The 18,998-nt window shown below is 34.9% G+C and overlaps 2 protein-coding genes across 19 annotated transcripts in view; both read right to left on the bottom strand.

Annotated features, from left to right (window-relative positions):
* Window positions 1-1,746: 1,746 nt before the first annotated feature.
* Window positions 1,747-4,452, bottom strand: LOC125253033. Its single transcript, XM_048166767.1, has 2 exons — window positions 4,365-4,452; window positions 1,747-4,033 (listed from the first exon to the last, which is right to left on the bottom strand). Exons 1-2 carry the CDS (start codon window positions 4,374-4,376, stop codon window positions 2,420-2,422), a joined length of 1,626 nt encoding a protein of 541 aa, XP_048022724.1. The 5' UTR covers window positions 4,377-4,452; the 3' UTR covers window positions 1,747-2,419.
* Window positions 4,453-9,396: 4,944 nt separating this feature from the next.
* add1 (adducin 1 (alpha)) overlaps window positions 9,397-18,998 on the bottom strand; it is a 38,995-nt gene continuing 29,393 nt past the window's right edge. For 4 of the 18 annotated variants that reach the window (XM_048165232.1, XM_048165234.1, XM_048165236.1 and 1 more), the window contains 5 exons: window positions 18,689-18,772; window positions 17,871-18,027; window positions 17,456-17,716; window positions 15,962-16,042; window positions 9,397-11,869 (listed from right to left, as the gene is read on the bottom strand). In XM_048165232.1, the coding sequence (XP_048021189.1) occupies window positions 11,571-11,869; window positions 15,962-16,042; window positions 17,456-17,716; window positions 17,871-18,027; window positions 18,689-18,772 (882 nt within the window). In that variant the 3' untranslated portion in view covers window positions 9,397-11,570. Of the gene's footprint in view, window positions 11,870-14,547; window positions 14,583-15,884; window positions 16,043-17,455; window positions 17,717-17,870; window positions 18,028-18,688; window positions 18,773-18,998 lie in introns of those variants that run through there. The other 14 variants (XM_048165243.1, XM_048165246.1, XM_048165248.1 and 11 more) reach the window with 9 other exon arrangements.

The raw sequence follows: 18,998 nt of genomic DNA, 5'->3' as shown, positions 1-18,998 counted from the left end.
GGCGCTGTCGAGCCCCCCTGCCACGCCCGGGTACCAGCCTCTCCGGCGTCCTAATGGCCGCGGATTCCAATGTGTGTGCCAATTTTCAAGAGTTTTTGAGCATGTTAAGGCCCCCAAAAAGCCCCGGAAGACGGAAAAAAAAAAAAAAAAAAAAAAAAAAAAAAAAAATAATAATAATCCTTAGAAGAACAAGAGGGCCCTGCGCGAATTTTCGCTTGGGCCCTAATAATCCTAAAGAAAACAATAGGGCCTTCAGCCCCTTGGGCTTTGGCCCTAATAATAATAATAATAATAAACGGAGCAATTCCAATAGGGTCCTCACACCATCGGTGCTCGGGCCCTAATTAATCTCTTCTGTCTTGTAGAAATAAAGATCTCAGAGGAATGTAGCTACAGTACACGAACTGAACAGCAAGACTTTTTATACGGCTAACTTTATCACTTGCTGCACCTCTTAGCCTATATCGTGTAAGAGAAAGCAGACAGGGAATGTTGACTTGTTAATGTTGACTGTTGACTGACGTCACAATGTTGACATTCTCCCATATAGAGAGTGAGAGTTCCGACAACTCCATAGACTAGCTGATATTGCTCACTAAATAAATATTCAGGGGATGTTATCAGATAGTAGATTAGATAATTAAAAATAGCTTATTTATTGTAATTAGAGAAAAAGGCTTCTAAATGGGGTTAAATATAGCCTAACTTTGGGCTTGTGGTGGGTGAAAGTGGTAAAATAAGAATATCCTTATTAAATGCACAACCCAGTTGAAAAAATACTATAGTAAATAGTATAGTGCTTTTGAACCATACTATAGTAAATTGTGGTATACTGTATATATTATAGTTACAACACTTTGTTAATGAATGCTACAGCATACTGCAGTATAGTGAGCTGACAAACTGTAATAAATACTGTAGTATACTTTAGATTTTACTACAGTAAACTCTAGTGTATACTGTAGTATAATATACCCTATTTGTAGAAAACTTACAGTATTAGGTAGAGTAATTTGTTTACCATAGCAACTACTGCAACTAATTAATTCAAGTACTTTATTATAGTATGGTTCAAAAATATTATAGTATTTACTATAAATTACTACAGTATTTTTTTCACCTGGGAATGAAGAAAAAAAATCCTTATTTTAGAATGTATATCTGAGAATGTATATATTGTGATTCTGTTGACTGACTGTCTATTATGTGTCAGCTCAGCTGATTTTTGGATTGATGGGGAGAGGGAAGTTTATAAGTGAGATTTTTAAAAAAACAATGCTTAAAAAAATCATACTAGGCTAAATGCAGGGAAATCATACTAAATACCAAAACTGTATATTATATACTATTACTGTATATAATTTCTCCCATTTTTGTCTCCTTTCATATTGCTTTCAGTACAAGCACAAGGGGATTCAGATCCTGAAGACTCGATGCAATGATGCTGCTCCTTGGATTTTGCAAGCTTTTCCTTGCTCCTTATTTTTAATAAACCTTTAATAAACATAACATTTCCCAGTGTTAGTTTTTGTGAAAAAGGGCAGATACACCTGTATATGATTAGCACACAATCTTTAGTTCTGTTCAGATTGCTCCTGCTGACTAGAACATATTTTCTCCTTTCCGTGTCAGTAAAACATGCGTTCACACTGCTTTCTCTGAACAACAGGATCACCCTCATAGAGCACTGCAAACCATAGCGGAGACTAAAGAACATGTAGGAAAGAACAGACAAAATGGTTGACATGCAGTTCATTAGAAATTTATAAATCCATTGCACTGAATCAAGTCAATGTGTGTGTATAGTTCCTCAGGTTAAAATAGAAAATCCTCAAGATCAGGAGGGATACATACAGTACAATATATCTATACATTTAATTGATTTTTTCTCCTTAATGATTGAACAAATTATATATAAAGTACAACATAATGCTGTTTAAAAAAAACTTTACACCTTCTAATTTTCAATTACATTATGTACATAGACAAATCAAAGTTTAATTTTTTTACCACTGCAAATGCCCAGTGGGGTTAACAAATTGTGACAAACATCATTAGATTTAACTCTTCTTGGTTCTTCAGATTAAAATCATACAAAATTCTCAAGATCATGATACATAGAGGCACACAGAACCATTTATCTATACATTTCATTAAAACTCTCTATGACAAAACAAAAAGAGATGCATTACAGTACGTATTGCTTCTATTACTTATATTTTTTCTTATTCATTACATTTTACAACTTACGTAATTATTTTAACAAATAAACAGAAAATAGTATAAAAGCTGGTTTCACTATTCAAGTAATAATGGGTGTGTCTGATGTTTGCATTCAAACCCAGAACTGCTTTTGTGTTGCTATTTATATGTAAAGAAGACAGCTACAAAGAACAGTTGTGACTAAAAATAGTTTGTTTTAGTTCATTTTTAATTCTGAAAGGTTCATTCCAAGTCCAAATTCTTCAATCATTATTTTAAAATCTGGATCATCTGGATATGGATGGAAGACTAATATTTGCCTGTAGTGGCAGATATTAGTTATGCATTTGAACTTAATTCTCAAACGTATCTCCAGATATTTCAGGACCAAACTGAGAATGGCCGTAGTGAGTGGACAGCCCTCTTGTAACTCTCTGAGATCATCAGAATTACTGCTTTTAGGGAGAATACTCTCTAAAATGCTGAAATGCTCTGTATCCTCATTAATTATATAATCTAGGATATTGAAATCCTTTAGGGAGATAAGCTTGTTAGACTTGCAATGTTCGCACAGGAATAAGAGGCACATCTTCAAGAATCTCCAGTTGATGTGTATCGGTTTTTCTGAAAAGGCCAGACTGTAACAGGTTTTTGTATTTATTCTGTTCTTTTCCTCACAGACCAGTAACATCTTTAGACGTTTGGCCAGGACCTTTGCAAAAATCAAATAATCCAGATTTAAGTATGTTGAACTGGTGTGTTCTTTGAAATGTGGAGATGTTTCTTTACCTGTTAGCCAGGAGTTGAAACGTATTTTTAATATTTCTGTTTTTGGATAGTAAGGCTTCTTGTAATCTTGCAAACTGTTGTCATCAATGTATTGCTGCCCAGAGTCAGTCAAAGACTTGATCACACTCAGTATTTCTTCCCCATTAATCTTTCCTGATATTTTATCTCTATCGTATGTATATTCATTTTCTAAACATGCCGCAACTTGTGGCATTTCTCCTTTTCTTGTCTCTTCACTAAGAGTCATACTCAAAACTAGAGGCTCATGATCTGAGATAGACCTATTCGTCCTCATATTTGCATTGCGTGTGCTCTCCAGTTCTATTCTTTCAGTTTTGCTGATTACAAGATCACTTACTTGTTTTATGATGTCTTCTGGCAACAGAAACATGTCTATTCTAGATGAAGCAGTTATCCTTGAACATGTGAATTCCCTAACTGTGGGTTTACTGTATGCCCATGTGTCCATAAGATTTAGAGAGGTGGTGAATTTCTTGAATGGGTCCCACAGTGGTGAATGACATAGTTGTTTTCCAGCAGAATTTCTGTCAAAGTTAAGGTCCAGAACTTCGTTGAAATCACCTCCAACTATAAGCACCCCTTCAGCCATTTCCCTCAAGTAATCCTGCAGTCTGTTCAGTACATCTTTGTCATCTTTGTGATTGTACACATTAACAAGAGTAAACATCTCACCATGGAGATGACAGAAGAGTACAAGATACCCTCCACTGTAATCTTCATCATGGCAAAAGTACTGGAAAGGAACATCTTCTTTAATCAGGATGGCTACTCCCTTGCTTTGAGAATCATAGACTGTAAAGAAACATTTCCATTGTAAAGCCTCAGCCTTATCTTTTAATATCTTGTGATTTTTACTTCCAATATGTGTCTCTTGCAAAAAGACAATTTTAGCATTTTGTCTATTGAGCTCTTCAAAAACAAAGTTTAACTTTCGTCTTCCATTTATTTTCACCTTAAGCCCACAAACATTCCAGGAGACAAATCGAAGCGTTTGCCCTGCTTCTGATTCCATGCGATGGCCCTGTAGAGCAAGTACAAAAAAACAAACAAACGAACAAACAAACAAAAAACAATTAATGAACCCCAGTTTTGTTTATTTTATAAAGCAGTAATACAAAGAAAAGGTAACTAGTCATAAGTTGTTACCCTTCATATTTTATATGAGGAGATTTGTCACATTATTGTTTTCTGGGAGATATATCTCTTATGCAACTTTTAAAGGGTAGTACAAAATAAAACAACAGATATTTATATAAAATATGAACAATTTAAATCAATCACCCTGTTGAAAACATTAAACAGATTGTTGCATAAACTTTATATTTGTAAACAGGAAAATGTATATACTTCACCTCTTCAGACATCTCTGGAACTTATTACTATCCTTAGAGTAAGAATTGGCTTAATGTTTTTCGTCAGTGACCTTCAGCTATATTCAGGCAGACACTGAACATCAGGTTTTAAGCAAACTTTTTTTTTTTTATTGAATCATGTCATTGTTAGGTGGGGCTTAAACATTTGCTTGCTGTGTTGACGTGTGTTCTCAGGGCTATTTTGTAATATGAATTGGCATTCGGATTTAAAAATGTAGATGATTTGATGAGATGCATATTAAACTTATAAGCCAGAAAACTGGATATCTGAGAATATAATTGCAAACTCTGTTTGCTGTTTTTCTTTTCTTTTTCTATTAATATTTTACTTAATGTTTGGGTTGGTTGCTTTGTGCTTCCAGAAATCAGTGTGACCAAACAATTTCCAATCCATTATTTTTTTAAAGTTTTTAATCCCAATTAATCCCTGAAGAACTATGCCACTAAAAACTTTTTACCTACCAGCCTAATTTACCTGAATTCACCTTACAAATAAAGATAAATTTATATTTGTTTGTGTTGTATTGTATCTTTCATTATATATATATATATATATATATATATATATATATATATATATATATATATATATATATATATATATATATTATTTATTTATTTTTTTTTGGCCAAAATACTTAATGTAGAAGCAGCAATTCAGTCTTTGTGTCTTTTAAATATCAGAGTATGGTTCAGTTTCCTTGCACCACAACTTCTTAACCACCCAGTTATTCTGGTGTAGCAGACTGGGTTAGATATTTCTATGATTACTCATAGCTATTTAAAAAAACAAAGTAGTTCTGCAAGTTAGGATGCACATTTTAACTCAGCAGACCAAGTTGTTGGTAAAACCCCAGATTTTGTTATTTTAAAGGGTTAGTTAACCCAAAAATTACATTTCTGTCAGGGTTTTTTGAACACTTCTTGGTTTTTCATGACTTATTTACATGTATGTTGAACAGTTGAATAAATCCAAAATCACACTTGTTGATTTAATATAGGAGTCAGAGAGATGAAGGGTGTGGTGCTATGAGTCCAGCAATACTTCTTGTTCATACCACATGAGTGCCACCAGAACAGGTACCTGAGAAACCTGTTCAAATGTGTCAAAACAGTCGTTACCCCATCATGAAACTATGAAACAAGTAATACCCATACATGGACAGGAACTAAATTCCATAGAGGTGACTGTGCATTAGAATTGTTTAGTTTCACTTGTAAAGAAAATAATACAGGAGGAAGAACAACACAGCAGTGTTGTTACATTTGGCAAAGCATTCTGGTGTAGCAGACTGGGTTAGATATTTCTATGATTACTCATAGTTATTTATAAAAACAGTAGTTCTGCAAGTTAGGATGCACATTTTAACTCAGCAGACTAAGTTGTTGGTAAAACCCCAGATTTTGTTATTTTAAAGGGTTAGTTAACCCAAAAATTACATTTCTGTCAACACCCATAAGACCTTCTTTCATCTTTGAAACACAAAAGAGTTTTTTTTCTTATCATCCAACGAAAGCAATGAAATTACCACATTCAAGGTCCAAAAAAGTAGTAAAGACATTGTTACAATAGTCAATGTGACTACAGTGGTTCAATCTTAATGTAATGAAGCGATGAGAATACTTTTGGTCACCGATTAAGCAATGCCATTTTTATTTACATAGTTTATTACTGTACTGTATGATACTACATCCATTTAAGACAATTACATAATTATTTATTATTTGAATGCAATATAACAAGTTTCAGAAAATACAGGTATATGAACTGAAATTATTTTACAAATGATGGATTTAAAAGAATTTCACCATAATGACTACTGCAGGAAAGAATAGCATTTGTACCTCTTGTACAAATAAACATGAATAATATTTGTTTACTGAAACTGTGTTTATTTATTTTTATGATTTATAATGTATATCCATATGCTAATAGATCCACATATATAAAACATTTTAAATCCTATTATCTTTACCTTTCTACATTTCTGACACTGAATTAAAAGTGATGTTTTTTGACTGCTGTAATCCAAAGTCATTCAAACACATTTTTATATTTAAAAACAGATCAGATAGCTCTACACATAAACAGTGTTGTTAAGATATAGAGTATAGTTCAGGTCTATCTGAGTAAACTCAAGACTACAGAATATCAATTGAATCAAACAAATACGTTAATGCATTATATACTTATTATCTTAATACACAGAGGATTAACAGGAGTATCCATCTCTGTCCACTAGATGGCACAACTAGATTTCCTCAAACTCAAAGTCTTTAGTTTCAGTTCAGAGACAGAAGAGAATCTGATCTGAAGATGAATGAGGATCATCATGAAGCACAAACTCACTGACACTCAAACATCTGATCCTGTTCAATCTGTTTATGAGGGAAAATTAGTTTTTGAGAAAAGGAAAGGGCTGACAATGCAAACTTTCCCAGCAGTTTTTAAAATATATAGTCATTTATCTATATATATCTGTGTATAACAGCTAAAGACCTTACAAGACAAAGACAGTTTTAACTGAAATATAAACGTAAAATAAGTAAAAACTATTGACTGTAAATTTTCTAGTGATTGTAGTGACTCAACAAGCATCAAACTCATTTTAAGAAACAGAAATTAATAGTAAAATATATATAATAGGTTACATTAAATCTTATCATTAGATAATGATTATTGTGGAAAAATTGCACAGTTTTGTTGTGTGCCTACGTCACACGATAGAAAATGTCAAAAACTTTACTACGAGACAACATTCAGTCGGTTTCCTTCTTGAAAAAAGGCCGAACGGAGAGTATGAGGCAATAGAGACGCCGGATCTGGGTCGGTGAGACGCAAAAACATCACTTCGCCAAGACATCTCGAGATTCATTCATGTATGCTTCTCTACATTTTCACAAAGGCAAGTTAGAGATTTCTGTTTACTGAAGTAGCAAACGTTATATCAACGCATTTTTTTAATTGTATGTGCTATGAAACAATCAATTTAAACTGAATGCTTTTATTTAAAAGTCTATTTTTTATTCTTACAAAACGGATAGTATTAGCTAAATTAAATCCTTAAATAAGGACATAAATGATCAGATCGGATGGACCTGTAAGAAGGTAGGCCTAACAATAATAAATTCATTAACATTAAAGGATTAGTTCACCCAAAAAGAAATTAATACAGGTTTGGAACATCTTGAGAGTGAGTAGCCTAAATAATTACAGAATTTTCATTTCTGGGTGAACTATCCCTTTAAGGACAAGCGGCAGCATGCTTACTATTAAGCTTCTGTTACTTCCTTCTATGCTTCCTTCATGCATCTAACATACAGACACGCATCCGATTTTCTCTCAACCGAAAAAGTCCCGTAGGCAGACGCTGTTTGACAGGCTTTTCATGTACGCGCTCAGAAAAAGCGCATGCCAGAACAGCACGTGAATGAAATGTTTAACTGGCAAGGCTTTATAGCACATGCAAATAATCAACTTTTGTGATTGCGAAAAAGTGCAGTGCTTATCCTGTGAGTGTAACTCTACCGCTGCATTAACATGTAATGCGGATATACGTTAAGTTGTACAGTGTTGGGACGGAGGCACAGAACTGCAACTGATAGAAAGTGCGCTGTAAAAATAAAGCTGTCATTTAATGTGCTCTTGGGGTCCCTCTGGTGGCGGCGGGGCCCTAAGCAGCCGCTTGGTCCGCTACTCTCGCGCAAAGATTGCACATTGCTTGTGTGATATCCACTGACTCGTCGTGGTTTAAAACCGAATAATTTCCAGTATTGCGGCGTGATATTTTTCTTTATCACTTTTTTTTCATTTTAATTTTGTACCTTCTTAAACGTTAAAATATATGTAGCCTATGCATGCCTATATATAATGGGTGTGTTTAAATTATGTTCATATGAAGTAGCAAATGTAAATTATATTATTGAATTTGAATTATCATGCATTGCCATTCTACATTTCAAATTGAATATCGCGTTGTTCCTGTGTGAATAAACCAACATTTTTTTATTTACTTATATTTGATGATTTAATAAAATGTTTTGAACATTTATCTGACCTTATTGTCCATCGCAGCTTCATCTACAGGACAGAATCTGTGGTTGGAGTGTTTTCTGGAGTCTCGACACACCAAACACACGAGCTGTTGATCATCCAGACAGAAGAGTTTGAGCTTCTCTTTGTGATCACTACAGACCGTTTTATCTTCAGAAGAAGATCTTTTCTCCTGTTGAAAACTCTCACACAGGTTCCTCAATGCCAGATTTAATGGAGGACGATCATTTGAAGATCTTCCTCGGCAAACCGGACATTATTTTGATGTTTTATTTTCCCAAAACCTCTGAATACAGAATGAACAAACACTGGCGACATGGCAGAAGAACAGGATTGATATAAATATCACAGCACACCGGACAAGAGAAATCTTACTTAGAAAATCATCTAGACTCCTTTAAAAAAAAAAAAAAAAAAAAAAACTTAGAAATAAATCTCGAAGTCCATCTTTAAATTTTTACTTTTAGTTAAAGTTAGGGTAGGCAAGGATTTTCAAACCAGCACTACACATTTTGTATGTCTTCCCTCATCTAACACACCCGATTCAACTCATCAGTAAAGAGGCGAAACTCTGAGGGCTTTTCAGTAACAGCCAATGAAAATACCAAATGAGCAGAATCCATCACATCTTACGCACCACAAATCTCACAGCCAAATCTTTAATTTTTATTTTGTTATAGAAAAAAGCTTCCATAATAATGTGAATTTATTGTAGATTACAGGATTAATAACGTTCCCAAATTAAGTATTACAGTAGGCTATCTGTTGCGTTTCAATTTCAGTAGTACCATTATCGACATCATTATGATCTACTATAAGTTGTGCAAGATCAAATATATAATTAAATTAATTGGCCAAGTATGCAAAACATGCAAAGAATTTGTTGGTATAAGGCATCCCACGCATATATGCATTGTATTGTAATTTATACATAAAAAAAATAATCTTCAAATCATGGCTGTTTTTAAAGATGGAGTTTTATTCATGGTTGCAAAATAAACAGTACCATGAAAAAAAAAAGTATTGTGTTTTTATATTGTATTACATACAATTGCTCTTGAAAAGACAGCATTTAAACATTCAACAGAAACTGGAAATGAAATAATGTTTAATAATTAGTAATGTTATCAACAGAAGGGCTGAGAAGAACATCAACAGAAAAGTGCAAAGGACAAACAACACAAGCTAAAGCCCATAATGCCGTGCGGTCCTTCAGCAAACTCTCATGTTATATTCAGACTTTAGTGTCTAAAACAAACTGCACTGCCGCTTCACATTGGTCCAGAATCCAAAAAGCTGTTTTGCACCATCAAAATTAAACATTGTTAGTATTTCACTCTTTTCTGCCTTTAAAGAGTCATGTGTTATTAGAGAATTGTTCATACTGCACAGGTTAGTATTCAAGAACAGATGAATCTCAGGAAAACTGCAAAGAAACGTACACAAGTCATAATTCAACTCAAAACAGAATTAAAAAAATGTTATTATGAAAAAAAATTGTCATTACTGAAATACAGAGAAAAAGTGTTTGTAAGTACACATAATGGAAGTATCTGTTGCACTAATTTTAATAAACAACCAATCTTTTGTATTACAGTAATGAGGATTTTTTTGCATTATGGTTATGAGGATTTCGGGATCAAATGTGCAAAGAAAATCTTAAAAATAGATAATTTTCTGTATGCAAAATAATGCTTTTCTCTTTTAAATTTGTGTTGAAATATGAAGTGGACGTTTCTTTGTGAGATTCACTATTTAGACGTCCATCTTGAAGCATGTTAGCAGTGGTTATTCAGGGATGGTTGAGTGAAAACTTTCACAGTGTTACTAGAGACACACACCGCAGGAGTGTGTTCATCAATAAACCAATCCAGAGCACGCATATATCATCATCATCAGCGGCTGTTTGAAACTTTAATAAGAAATAATAGTGTCAAAGTTACAACAGTGATGTCAAGTTACTTGACGTGTTTTGAATGAAACTTACGGAGCCGCACATGACATGTGGACAAAAATATGGCATGAAACCAATTAAGAATTCATCCTCACGTTTTGATTTAACTAAAACAAGGGAACGATAATTATTAAAACATGGCCATATGTTATTATATAGTGAGCATGATTTACTTAAAATGAGAAAATGAATTAATAAAACATGTTGATGTATTAGTATTTTTATCATATTTTTTCCCCTGCATGTCATGTGTGGATCCGTAGAAACTATATAAACTACAGCTAAAAATAACTACAAAATATATATATAAAAGCAAAAGCAAACGTATGTCATTCATATTACTGCAGGATGAAAGTCACAGCTAGTTTTAAAACAAACCTTCACAAGGACGAAAAGTGTTTTGTGTTTAGACATGTAAAGCTACAGAAACGCATCTTTGTAGGGCGAATCTCACAAAACATTCACATTTCATCCCAAAATTTAAAAAAAAAAAAAAAAAGTAAATTATATTTTGCATAAAAAATTATAACAATTTTCAAAGCAATTGCACACATTTTGACTCCAACTGTCCTTGATTTCAATTGTGAATTAAAGAAAATTGGTAGGGAATGTGATTATTTCTTATGAAAATGTCACAAAGCAAAACATTTTGATTTGTTTGTACAGGTTTTGTGAGATTCGACCAATGCTCGCACTAATGTCCATTTCAAAAATTCAGTCAATGAGTCGATTTCCATCCAAAAACAAACTTTAGCTGATCAGAATATTATCGTAAGCATGTTTTACACTCTTGTGAACCCGATTGCTTGAAACGATTTCATGATTATATGAGGCATTTCACTCCAGGTCATATTTTGTTTGAGATGTTTATAGTCATGATTTGAAAAGCCATAAACATGCAGCGGAGTAAAGATCTTAATTTAACACCAGGAGGAACTTTAACTTGAGTTCATTTACATTCCCGATACATTATAGTGGTTATTCATATTCAGATTTTTCTTTATAAAAACAGAGATGACTGATGTTCATGCTTAACAAGCCGCACTTAAAGTGCACTTCAGCCAGCATTTATAAAGAACTGTTAAAAGAATAAAAATGTAATAAAAAGATCGACACACTAAATGTGAACACAGTACAAAAACAAATCGATTTAAAAGAAAGGTATTGCCAAGCTTCCTCACTGGGTTTCAGACTTCTTTTTGTTTTTCTTCAGGAAAGACGGGGTGCGAAACTTTTTCTTCTTCTTTGAAGGGGATTTGTTTGGTGATTCATCACTGCCGTGGTCACCAGCCGCATCGTCCCCTGCGACAGGCTCCTCCCCCTCCGGCTGAGGGGCGGAGTCTGTCTGTTCAGGGGCGGGCTCTTCTGCAGGGAGGGCGGCGACTTCTGAGGCTTCGTCGGGGGTCAGATCGGGGAGGGTCTGTCTTAAAGTGGCGGCGTCACTATCGTCTTTGAACGTCTGTTCCTGTTGTGCCTCTGTGGAGGATGAGGGGAAAGATCACAGTGAGTTTGTTGATCAGCTCACGGCATGGAAACCGTCCAAGGGGAAATTCAGCACTCTTCACGTATGAAGCATGGAAAAAGCATTTCTGAGAAACTGACTGACCTTAAAGACCTCACTGATCTCCAGACACACACTATCTTTATTTTTAAAGGGTTAGTTCGCCCAAAAATGAAAATTGTGTCATTAATTATGTCGTTCCACATCCATGAGACTTTCGTTCATCTTCAGAACACAAATTAAGATCCTTTAGATGAAGTCTGAGAGCTCTCTGACCCCTCCATAGAGATCCAATGCAACTACCACTTTCTAAAGATGAATGAAGGTCTTACGGGTGTGGAATGACATGAGGGTGAGTAATTAATGACAGAAGGTTCATTTTTGGGTGAACTAACCCTTTAATTACCAAACTGCTACACCATGAAACACCTGCATCCCAATGCAATTACCTAATTAACAAAAACTAGATGTACTGGCCAGACAGAACAACCAATTTCAGAGTGAACCATGAAAAACTGTGCCTAGTTTGCAAAATAGGGATCCTAGTTAACAATAAAAGAGTAAATATTAAAAACGAATGCTTTAAAACAAGTGTACAGAACTCTCAAATATATTTACATCAAATTATTTTACAACAATTATTGGTTCATCGATTAAACATTAAGATCCCTATATGCAAACTATTAAAGACCATTAAAAGCAGATTTAAATCTCTTAATACAGTAAAACCTGCATATCTCATCCTATATTTTGCATATCTGTCACTCAATAAATCCTAATATATAATAGCAATTAACGGGGTTCAAGCGTTTTAAGATTTGATAAAAGATTTTAGCAAGCCTGTAACCATCTCTATCATACATGAAAAAGACCATTTACAGCCAATACAGGCAATTTACCATAGGAAATATTTGATTTATAAAGCTTTTTAACAGTTATCAAGGTTGAACCAAAAATCTAGGACTAGTTCGCCAAAGTTAGTTTTTGAAATAATCTCTAACATTTAACGAACGATTCGATGGACGGCGTCCGTCCTAGAGGCAAAGTTGCTCAGAATGAGGAGTGAGCGTGTGCGAAAAAACGCACGATACATGATTTTTTACGCACGTGAAAAACACGAAGGCAAATTTCAAAATTCAAACATATCCAGCGAGATTCATTCTGATCAGCCTCTGTTAACCTTGTCTGATAGCTTCTCAAATTTCATTGAACGTGTTTTTCGAGATACGTCAATGTCCTCATAGACAATCAGGTCACCTCGGACGAAGACACTCCACGCCAATTTTCAAGTCGATCGGACTAACGGCAAAGTAGTTATAGCTGTTTACATGTTTTTTTTTTCTGTTATAGCGCCACCAAGTGGCCAGTCGCCATGTCCTTTTTCATGTGACCACAGAATGAGCTCTTACATAGGTGTGCCAATTTTGGTGAAAATATCTCTTTCCGTTCATGAGTTATAGCCATTTTAGTAAAAGAGGCTCCGCCCACTTCAAACGCTTTGGCGACTCTTAGGGACCGTGAATCGAAATTTAAACTTTTTTTGATAATATTGACAATCAGACTCTGGAGAATCTCGCTGCACTGGTTTGGTTCTGATCGGGTCAAAAACCTAAGACTAGCTTGCAAAAGTAAAAAAAATCCAAAATACCCCCAAATTTTGAGTGAATCCGATTTCATACTTTTGACCGCTGTAGCGCCCCCGTCAGGCCAACTTATGGTTTGGTCTGCCCGATCACTTTTAGAGGAGAATGCTGATCCTTTGGAAATTTAATAAATTACAATAGAGTTTCAGAGCTACACGCTTGAACCCCTAACAATTCAGTTATTTTATTCTCCATCAGAAACATCAGGCCGACCCAGTTCATGCAGGTAAAGCAGCGAAACATAACCAGTCTGAGCTCTTCAACAGAACACATACATCTATAAATGTGACATTCATATTTCCTCTCGAACAAACACCAGGAGTAAAGACAAACATATGTAACGCTCAATACTATCTGATCTCTGCAGAGACGAACCAGCTTCAAAACCACACAGCAGTGTCTCACTGACAGTCATAAACAGAGAAATAGAGATATTTAAAACATTATTCACACCAGAAGCGCAATATTCATACATTACCTGTTCTGCTGGAGCAATACTAGATTGCATTATAATGGCATATTTCTTTGTTATTGTTATAGAAGTTAAAAGAGGAAAGATGTAGAAGTTTCTAGGGAGAGATTTGTTGCTATAGCATGATCTCACCGCACTCCAGACAGACCGAACAACATCCGACAGGTGTTTTTACCTTTCAAATGACATCTATAATAATAATAATTTAAAATGTTATTGGATTTATTATGCACAATTCAGAGATTGTAGAAAAGACTGGCAGAGTTGTGACAGCAAGGAAAAGTTTAATGACGTCCAATCAAATCCAAATGGATAAAATCGGTCACATTATAGAAGACAAATGTGTTACAAATGCAGATTTTAAACGGCATTCGCAACCGTACGACTGACTGGAGCTGAGCGGCGTAAATCATCCCTCACAACAATCGAGACCCAGAGGAAAGCGAGGACAGGAAGATGAGTTAGACAGCAGAGGAGTGAGGTCGAGTGAAGCCGTGCAGAGGGAAGCAAACTCAGGTTTGGGGAGGTGAGGTACTTACTATGGTAACAGGTACTCTTTTGCATTTCCATCTCCTGATTGTGACGCAGCCACGAAGAAGAAAAAGCACAAGTAGAGAGAGAATGTCTATGCAGATCAAATCACAGCCACCGGGTTAAATTAAAAAGAAATTAACAGAAACCGTAAAGAGACACACAGGCCACCGGAAGTAAAGAATGGTTGCCGAGCCATTCTTAAAGACCCCAGAGAAATGAGCATGAAGGGTGAGTGAGAACATTTAAGACAGGTGATTTACAAGACATTTCTCATTTCGGATTACACCTGAGTTTCGGGATACAGCAGCTGATCTGAGTGCATATGTGAGTGTGACGTTCTGGTGTATTAAAGCTAGTAAGAGTATAAGAATCTGATGACATTCAGGGCCTAAAATACTATGAATTCACTAGAACTGAATGATTTACTAGTGACCATATCATATCATAAGCAGAACAAGAGCAATTCAGGGTTATCGTTAAAACTAAAACTATTAAAAATACTTCTGTTAATTGAAATAAAGCTGAAATAAAATAAAATATAAATATTAGTTTTAAACAAAAATTAGAAATGTTGCCTTAGTTGAAGCCCTAAAATTATAACCTGGAAAATAATTATAACTAAAACTGAAATAAAAATAAATTAAACTTGCATAGCAATATTTTAAAAAAAAAAATACCCTAATAAATATGACAAAAAATTACTAAAAATTATTTAAAAAGCTAGTTCAAAATATTAATAAAACTAACAACAACAACAAAAAAATTAAATAACACTGGTGCAATTGGTCAGTAAAACCATGCTTGCATGAAATGCAATTTTTTTTTAAAAAATGTTTATTTAAATCATTTTTATTTTACTTTTTGTTTATTTAAAAAGGCATTGAGTATAGATTTATAATATTGTCCTATTATTCATAAATTAATTATCAGCTATTGGTATCAATGTAAAAAATGTGAAAAAATTGGTGTATCCTATAAATAGATACTATAAAGCATTGTTTATTACATAATTTCAATATAAAAGCTCCTATTTTGATAAGATGGTGTAATCCATAGTAATAAAGACCAAGAGGGTAAAATAAATAAATAAAATCGGTGAAAAAAAAAAAGATAAAAGGGTGAAATGAAAACAAAAAATAAAAATAAATAAGATTTTTTAAAAAGGCTTAGCTTGGATTTAAAATGATTTTGTCATTAACCGTCCTTTAAATGAATTTAAATCAGCTGTCTGAAGATTTTCTTTTAAATTGTGGGGGTAAATGAACAAAACATCAGTGATGCCCTTTGGTCTGTTATTACGAACAGCAATAAATGTCTAAAAATGTTAATTAACAAACGTACAGACAGACATTAGCAGGTCTCAACCTCCTAGAACCGGCTCATGCTCAGAGAGACGTCGTCTGAGCGGATGGACGTACCTTCCTCCACACGCACAGGTGAGCTCGGGGGAGTGCAGGTGGCGCTGGGAACCTGCCCCTCTTCAACCTCCGCTGTCTGACCTGGAAACAGCACAAGAATCGTTACAGTCCAGCCGTCGCCACATAAAAACCTTCTCAAACGCTCAGATCTGACATCAAAACACTGCAAGTAATGTGAAATGCTACAAAAATTCAGACTCCATGTGGGATTTTTTTTTTACTTGTTGACTGATGACTGAGGGATAAAATCTGTGAAATGCATGTAAATATGGTAAAATGCATTAAAATGTACACTTTTGGTAGACAAAATAATATAAAAACTGCCAAAATATATCAGCAGATGATTCCTGATAACGTCTGACTCAATTGTCGTTAACTAAAACTAGAAGAACCAGAAAAAAACATTCATTGCTTGAAATGAAATAAACATTAACTAAAATAAAATTCAATATAAGAAAACCTTACTTTTTTTCAGTTAGTGTTTTCAACTCGTTTATATACTATATGACACTGATATACTAAAATAGAAAAAGTGATAAAAAAAACATAAAAATGACAAAAAACAACAAAATTGCCAAAACATTAAAATGAAAATGGATAATATAAAATAAACACTAATTCAAAATATTAAAAATATAATAGTACATTAAATCATACTAAAAACAACAACAACAAAAGTACTAAAACTAACTCAAATGAAAATAAAATATAATAAAAATAAAAACTAATTCAAAATATGAATAAAAACTATAATAGTACATTAATGAAACTAAAAACAACAAAAGTATTAAAACTAACTCAAATTAAAATGGATAATATAAAAATAAACTAACTAAAAAATGAAAATGCAAATTATAAAAATAAATGCTAAAACTAAAACGGATAATATAAAAATAAACACTAATTCAAAATATTAAAAAAAACTAACAGTACATTAACGATACTAAAAACGACAAAAGTACTAAAACTGAAATGAAAAAGGATATTATTAAAATAAACACTAAAATTAAATATATATATATATATATATCTCAATTTGATTCTTTCCAATTTCATAAATGCTATAATAACAGTAACATTCATTTGCATGATAAAGTAAAAAGGAAAACCATTGAAAAAATGCTGAAGAACCAAGAAACAAGAGGAGGACATCAACATTTAGTCAAATCTCAGCTCAGATTCAGAGACGTCCATCAGAAACACCACATTAGTACAAGAACATCGAAATGAACCCCAACAATCAGAGCAGCGAATCCCACTTCAGAGGACAGCGAGGAGCCCGCAGGTGATTTCAGTCCAGGAGTAAGATTGGAAGAGTGGACGAGGGTCTTTATTATCAGATCCAGAGCAGGGGTTTATGGGACGGGACACCGGTGGACGCGAGAACAGAAAGCATGTTGGATCACCAGGGTTTGAAACAGCAAGAGACAGGAAGAAAGAAAGAGCCCAGCAAAGTCAGAACACAGCCCAAGAGGAGAGGCCTTCCGCAGGTACCTGCAGGCGGCCCGTCTCGTTCAGGCTCCGCGTCACAGCCCAGAGCTTTCAGAACTGCGGAGTGAAACTCCTTATGAGGGGATTCTTGAGGATCCGCCGGGCTGTCGTGACCCGACGCGCGGCCAGATTCAGTGCCGCGGCTGGGGATTATGGAGGGTGGCGGGGTCGCGGTGGGCCGCGGATCCTCCTGCGCGGAAGTGACGTCTGGAGCACCAGGAGTCTGGACTCCTTCAGGAGTCGAGGCCGACTCTTCCACCTGTGCTAAATGCAATACAACAGTTTCTCTCCTGACCTGCAGTGGGCGCTGTTGGGCTGCAGGATTCATGTGCAGGGTAAAATGCCACTTACAATAAATGAAAACACTGTGTGCTCCTGAGATGGTCAACAGAAGAGACATTACTTGTGCTCAAAATACCTTCTGGGCCTTTCTGCTTGAGCTCCACTTCCTTGCGATACTCCTCCAGATCCTGGTCTGTGAACTTGTTGAAGGGGTTTGGTCCAGTTTTACTGACGATGACCCGCGGCTGGTACTCCTTCTCGATGATGGCTTTAGATGCGGTCACTAGCTCCCCCTGCGGGCCAAAAGAGGACAGAACAACAACAGCTTAAGCCCTGATATCATTCTAAAATTGAAAAAAGCAACCAAATCTGTTCACATACAAAAAAAAGATATATAAATTGTTAAATAGGGTGAATACAAGTGGGGAACTAAACATCCAAATGGCTTCAATTTGTCCAATAACAGTTTAAGATGAACTTGATGCTGTTTTTGTAATAAAAGAAGATAAAAGCTCAAGTATCCCACTTAAAAACGTATTCACTTTTTATTATTTTTATTGAAACTCAAATCCCATTAAAGTACCTTTAATCAAAAAATGCAACATATTTATTGCAACACAAACAAAAACCAGGCTGTGAGGGATAAAAGTACATGTTTGTTTGTCCTGCAGCTAGTAAAACATTTAAAATACATCGTTTCACAAATATCAAGTGCACTACAAAAACTACATTTTGAAATTTGACCTGAAGGTATGACATATTACTTTCAGATCCTCACTGCCTTGTTTTTGTCAAATTAATCTGCCATGATTAGTCTCAAGAGACATTTGACACTGGTTTTGAATTCATCAGAGCAGACTCAGCTTTTATAACACAAAATAACCTCAATGTTTCTGGATGTAAAGCTACAGAGTACTGAAACTGTGTGTGGTTTGATGTTATCGCAGGATGTACCTTTCGAATAGACCTAGAAGGACTAAAGCTCTCTGAAGTGTCAATGCCATCAATAGAGTCCGTACAGTCAGAGAGAGGAGCATCCTGAAACGGTAGAGCTGGTGAGCAGCGCACAAGCCCACCACAAATACTGACCACACACACACACACACACACACACACACACACACACACACACACACACACACTAACTATTGAGGCAAGCACATTCTTGTTTATCTATCTCTGTGAGGACATTCATTGACGCAATGCAGTCTCCAGCTCCTTATCCTAACCCTACCCATCACAACTAACTGCCTAACCCGAACCC

This window comes from Megalobrama amblycephala, linkage group LG18, assembly GCF_018812025.1.
Source record: "Megalobrama amblycephala isolate DHTTF-2021 linkage group LG18, ASM1881202v1, whole genome shotgun sequence".
In the NCBI taxonomy this organism is placed as follows: Eukaryota; Metazoa; Chordata; class Actinopteri; order Cypriniformes; family Xenocyprididae; genus Megalobrama; species Megalobrama amblycephala.
The sequence above is the reverse complement of the archived record's forward strand: the minus strand, read 5'-3'. Positions and strand labels throughout refer to the sequence as shown.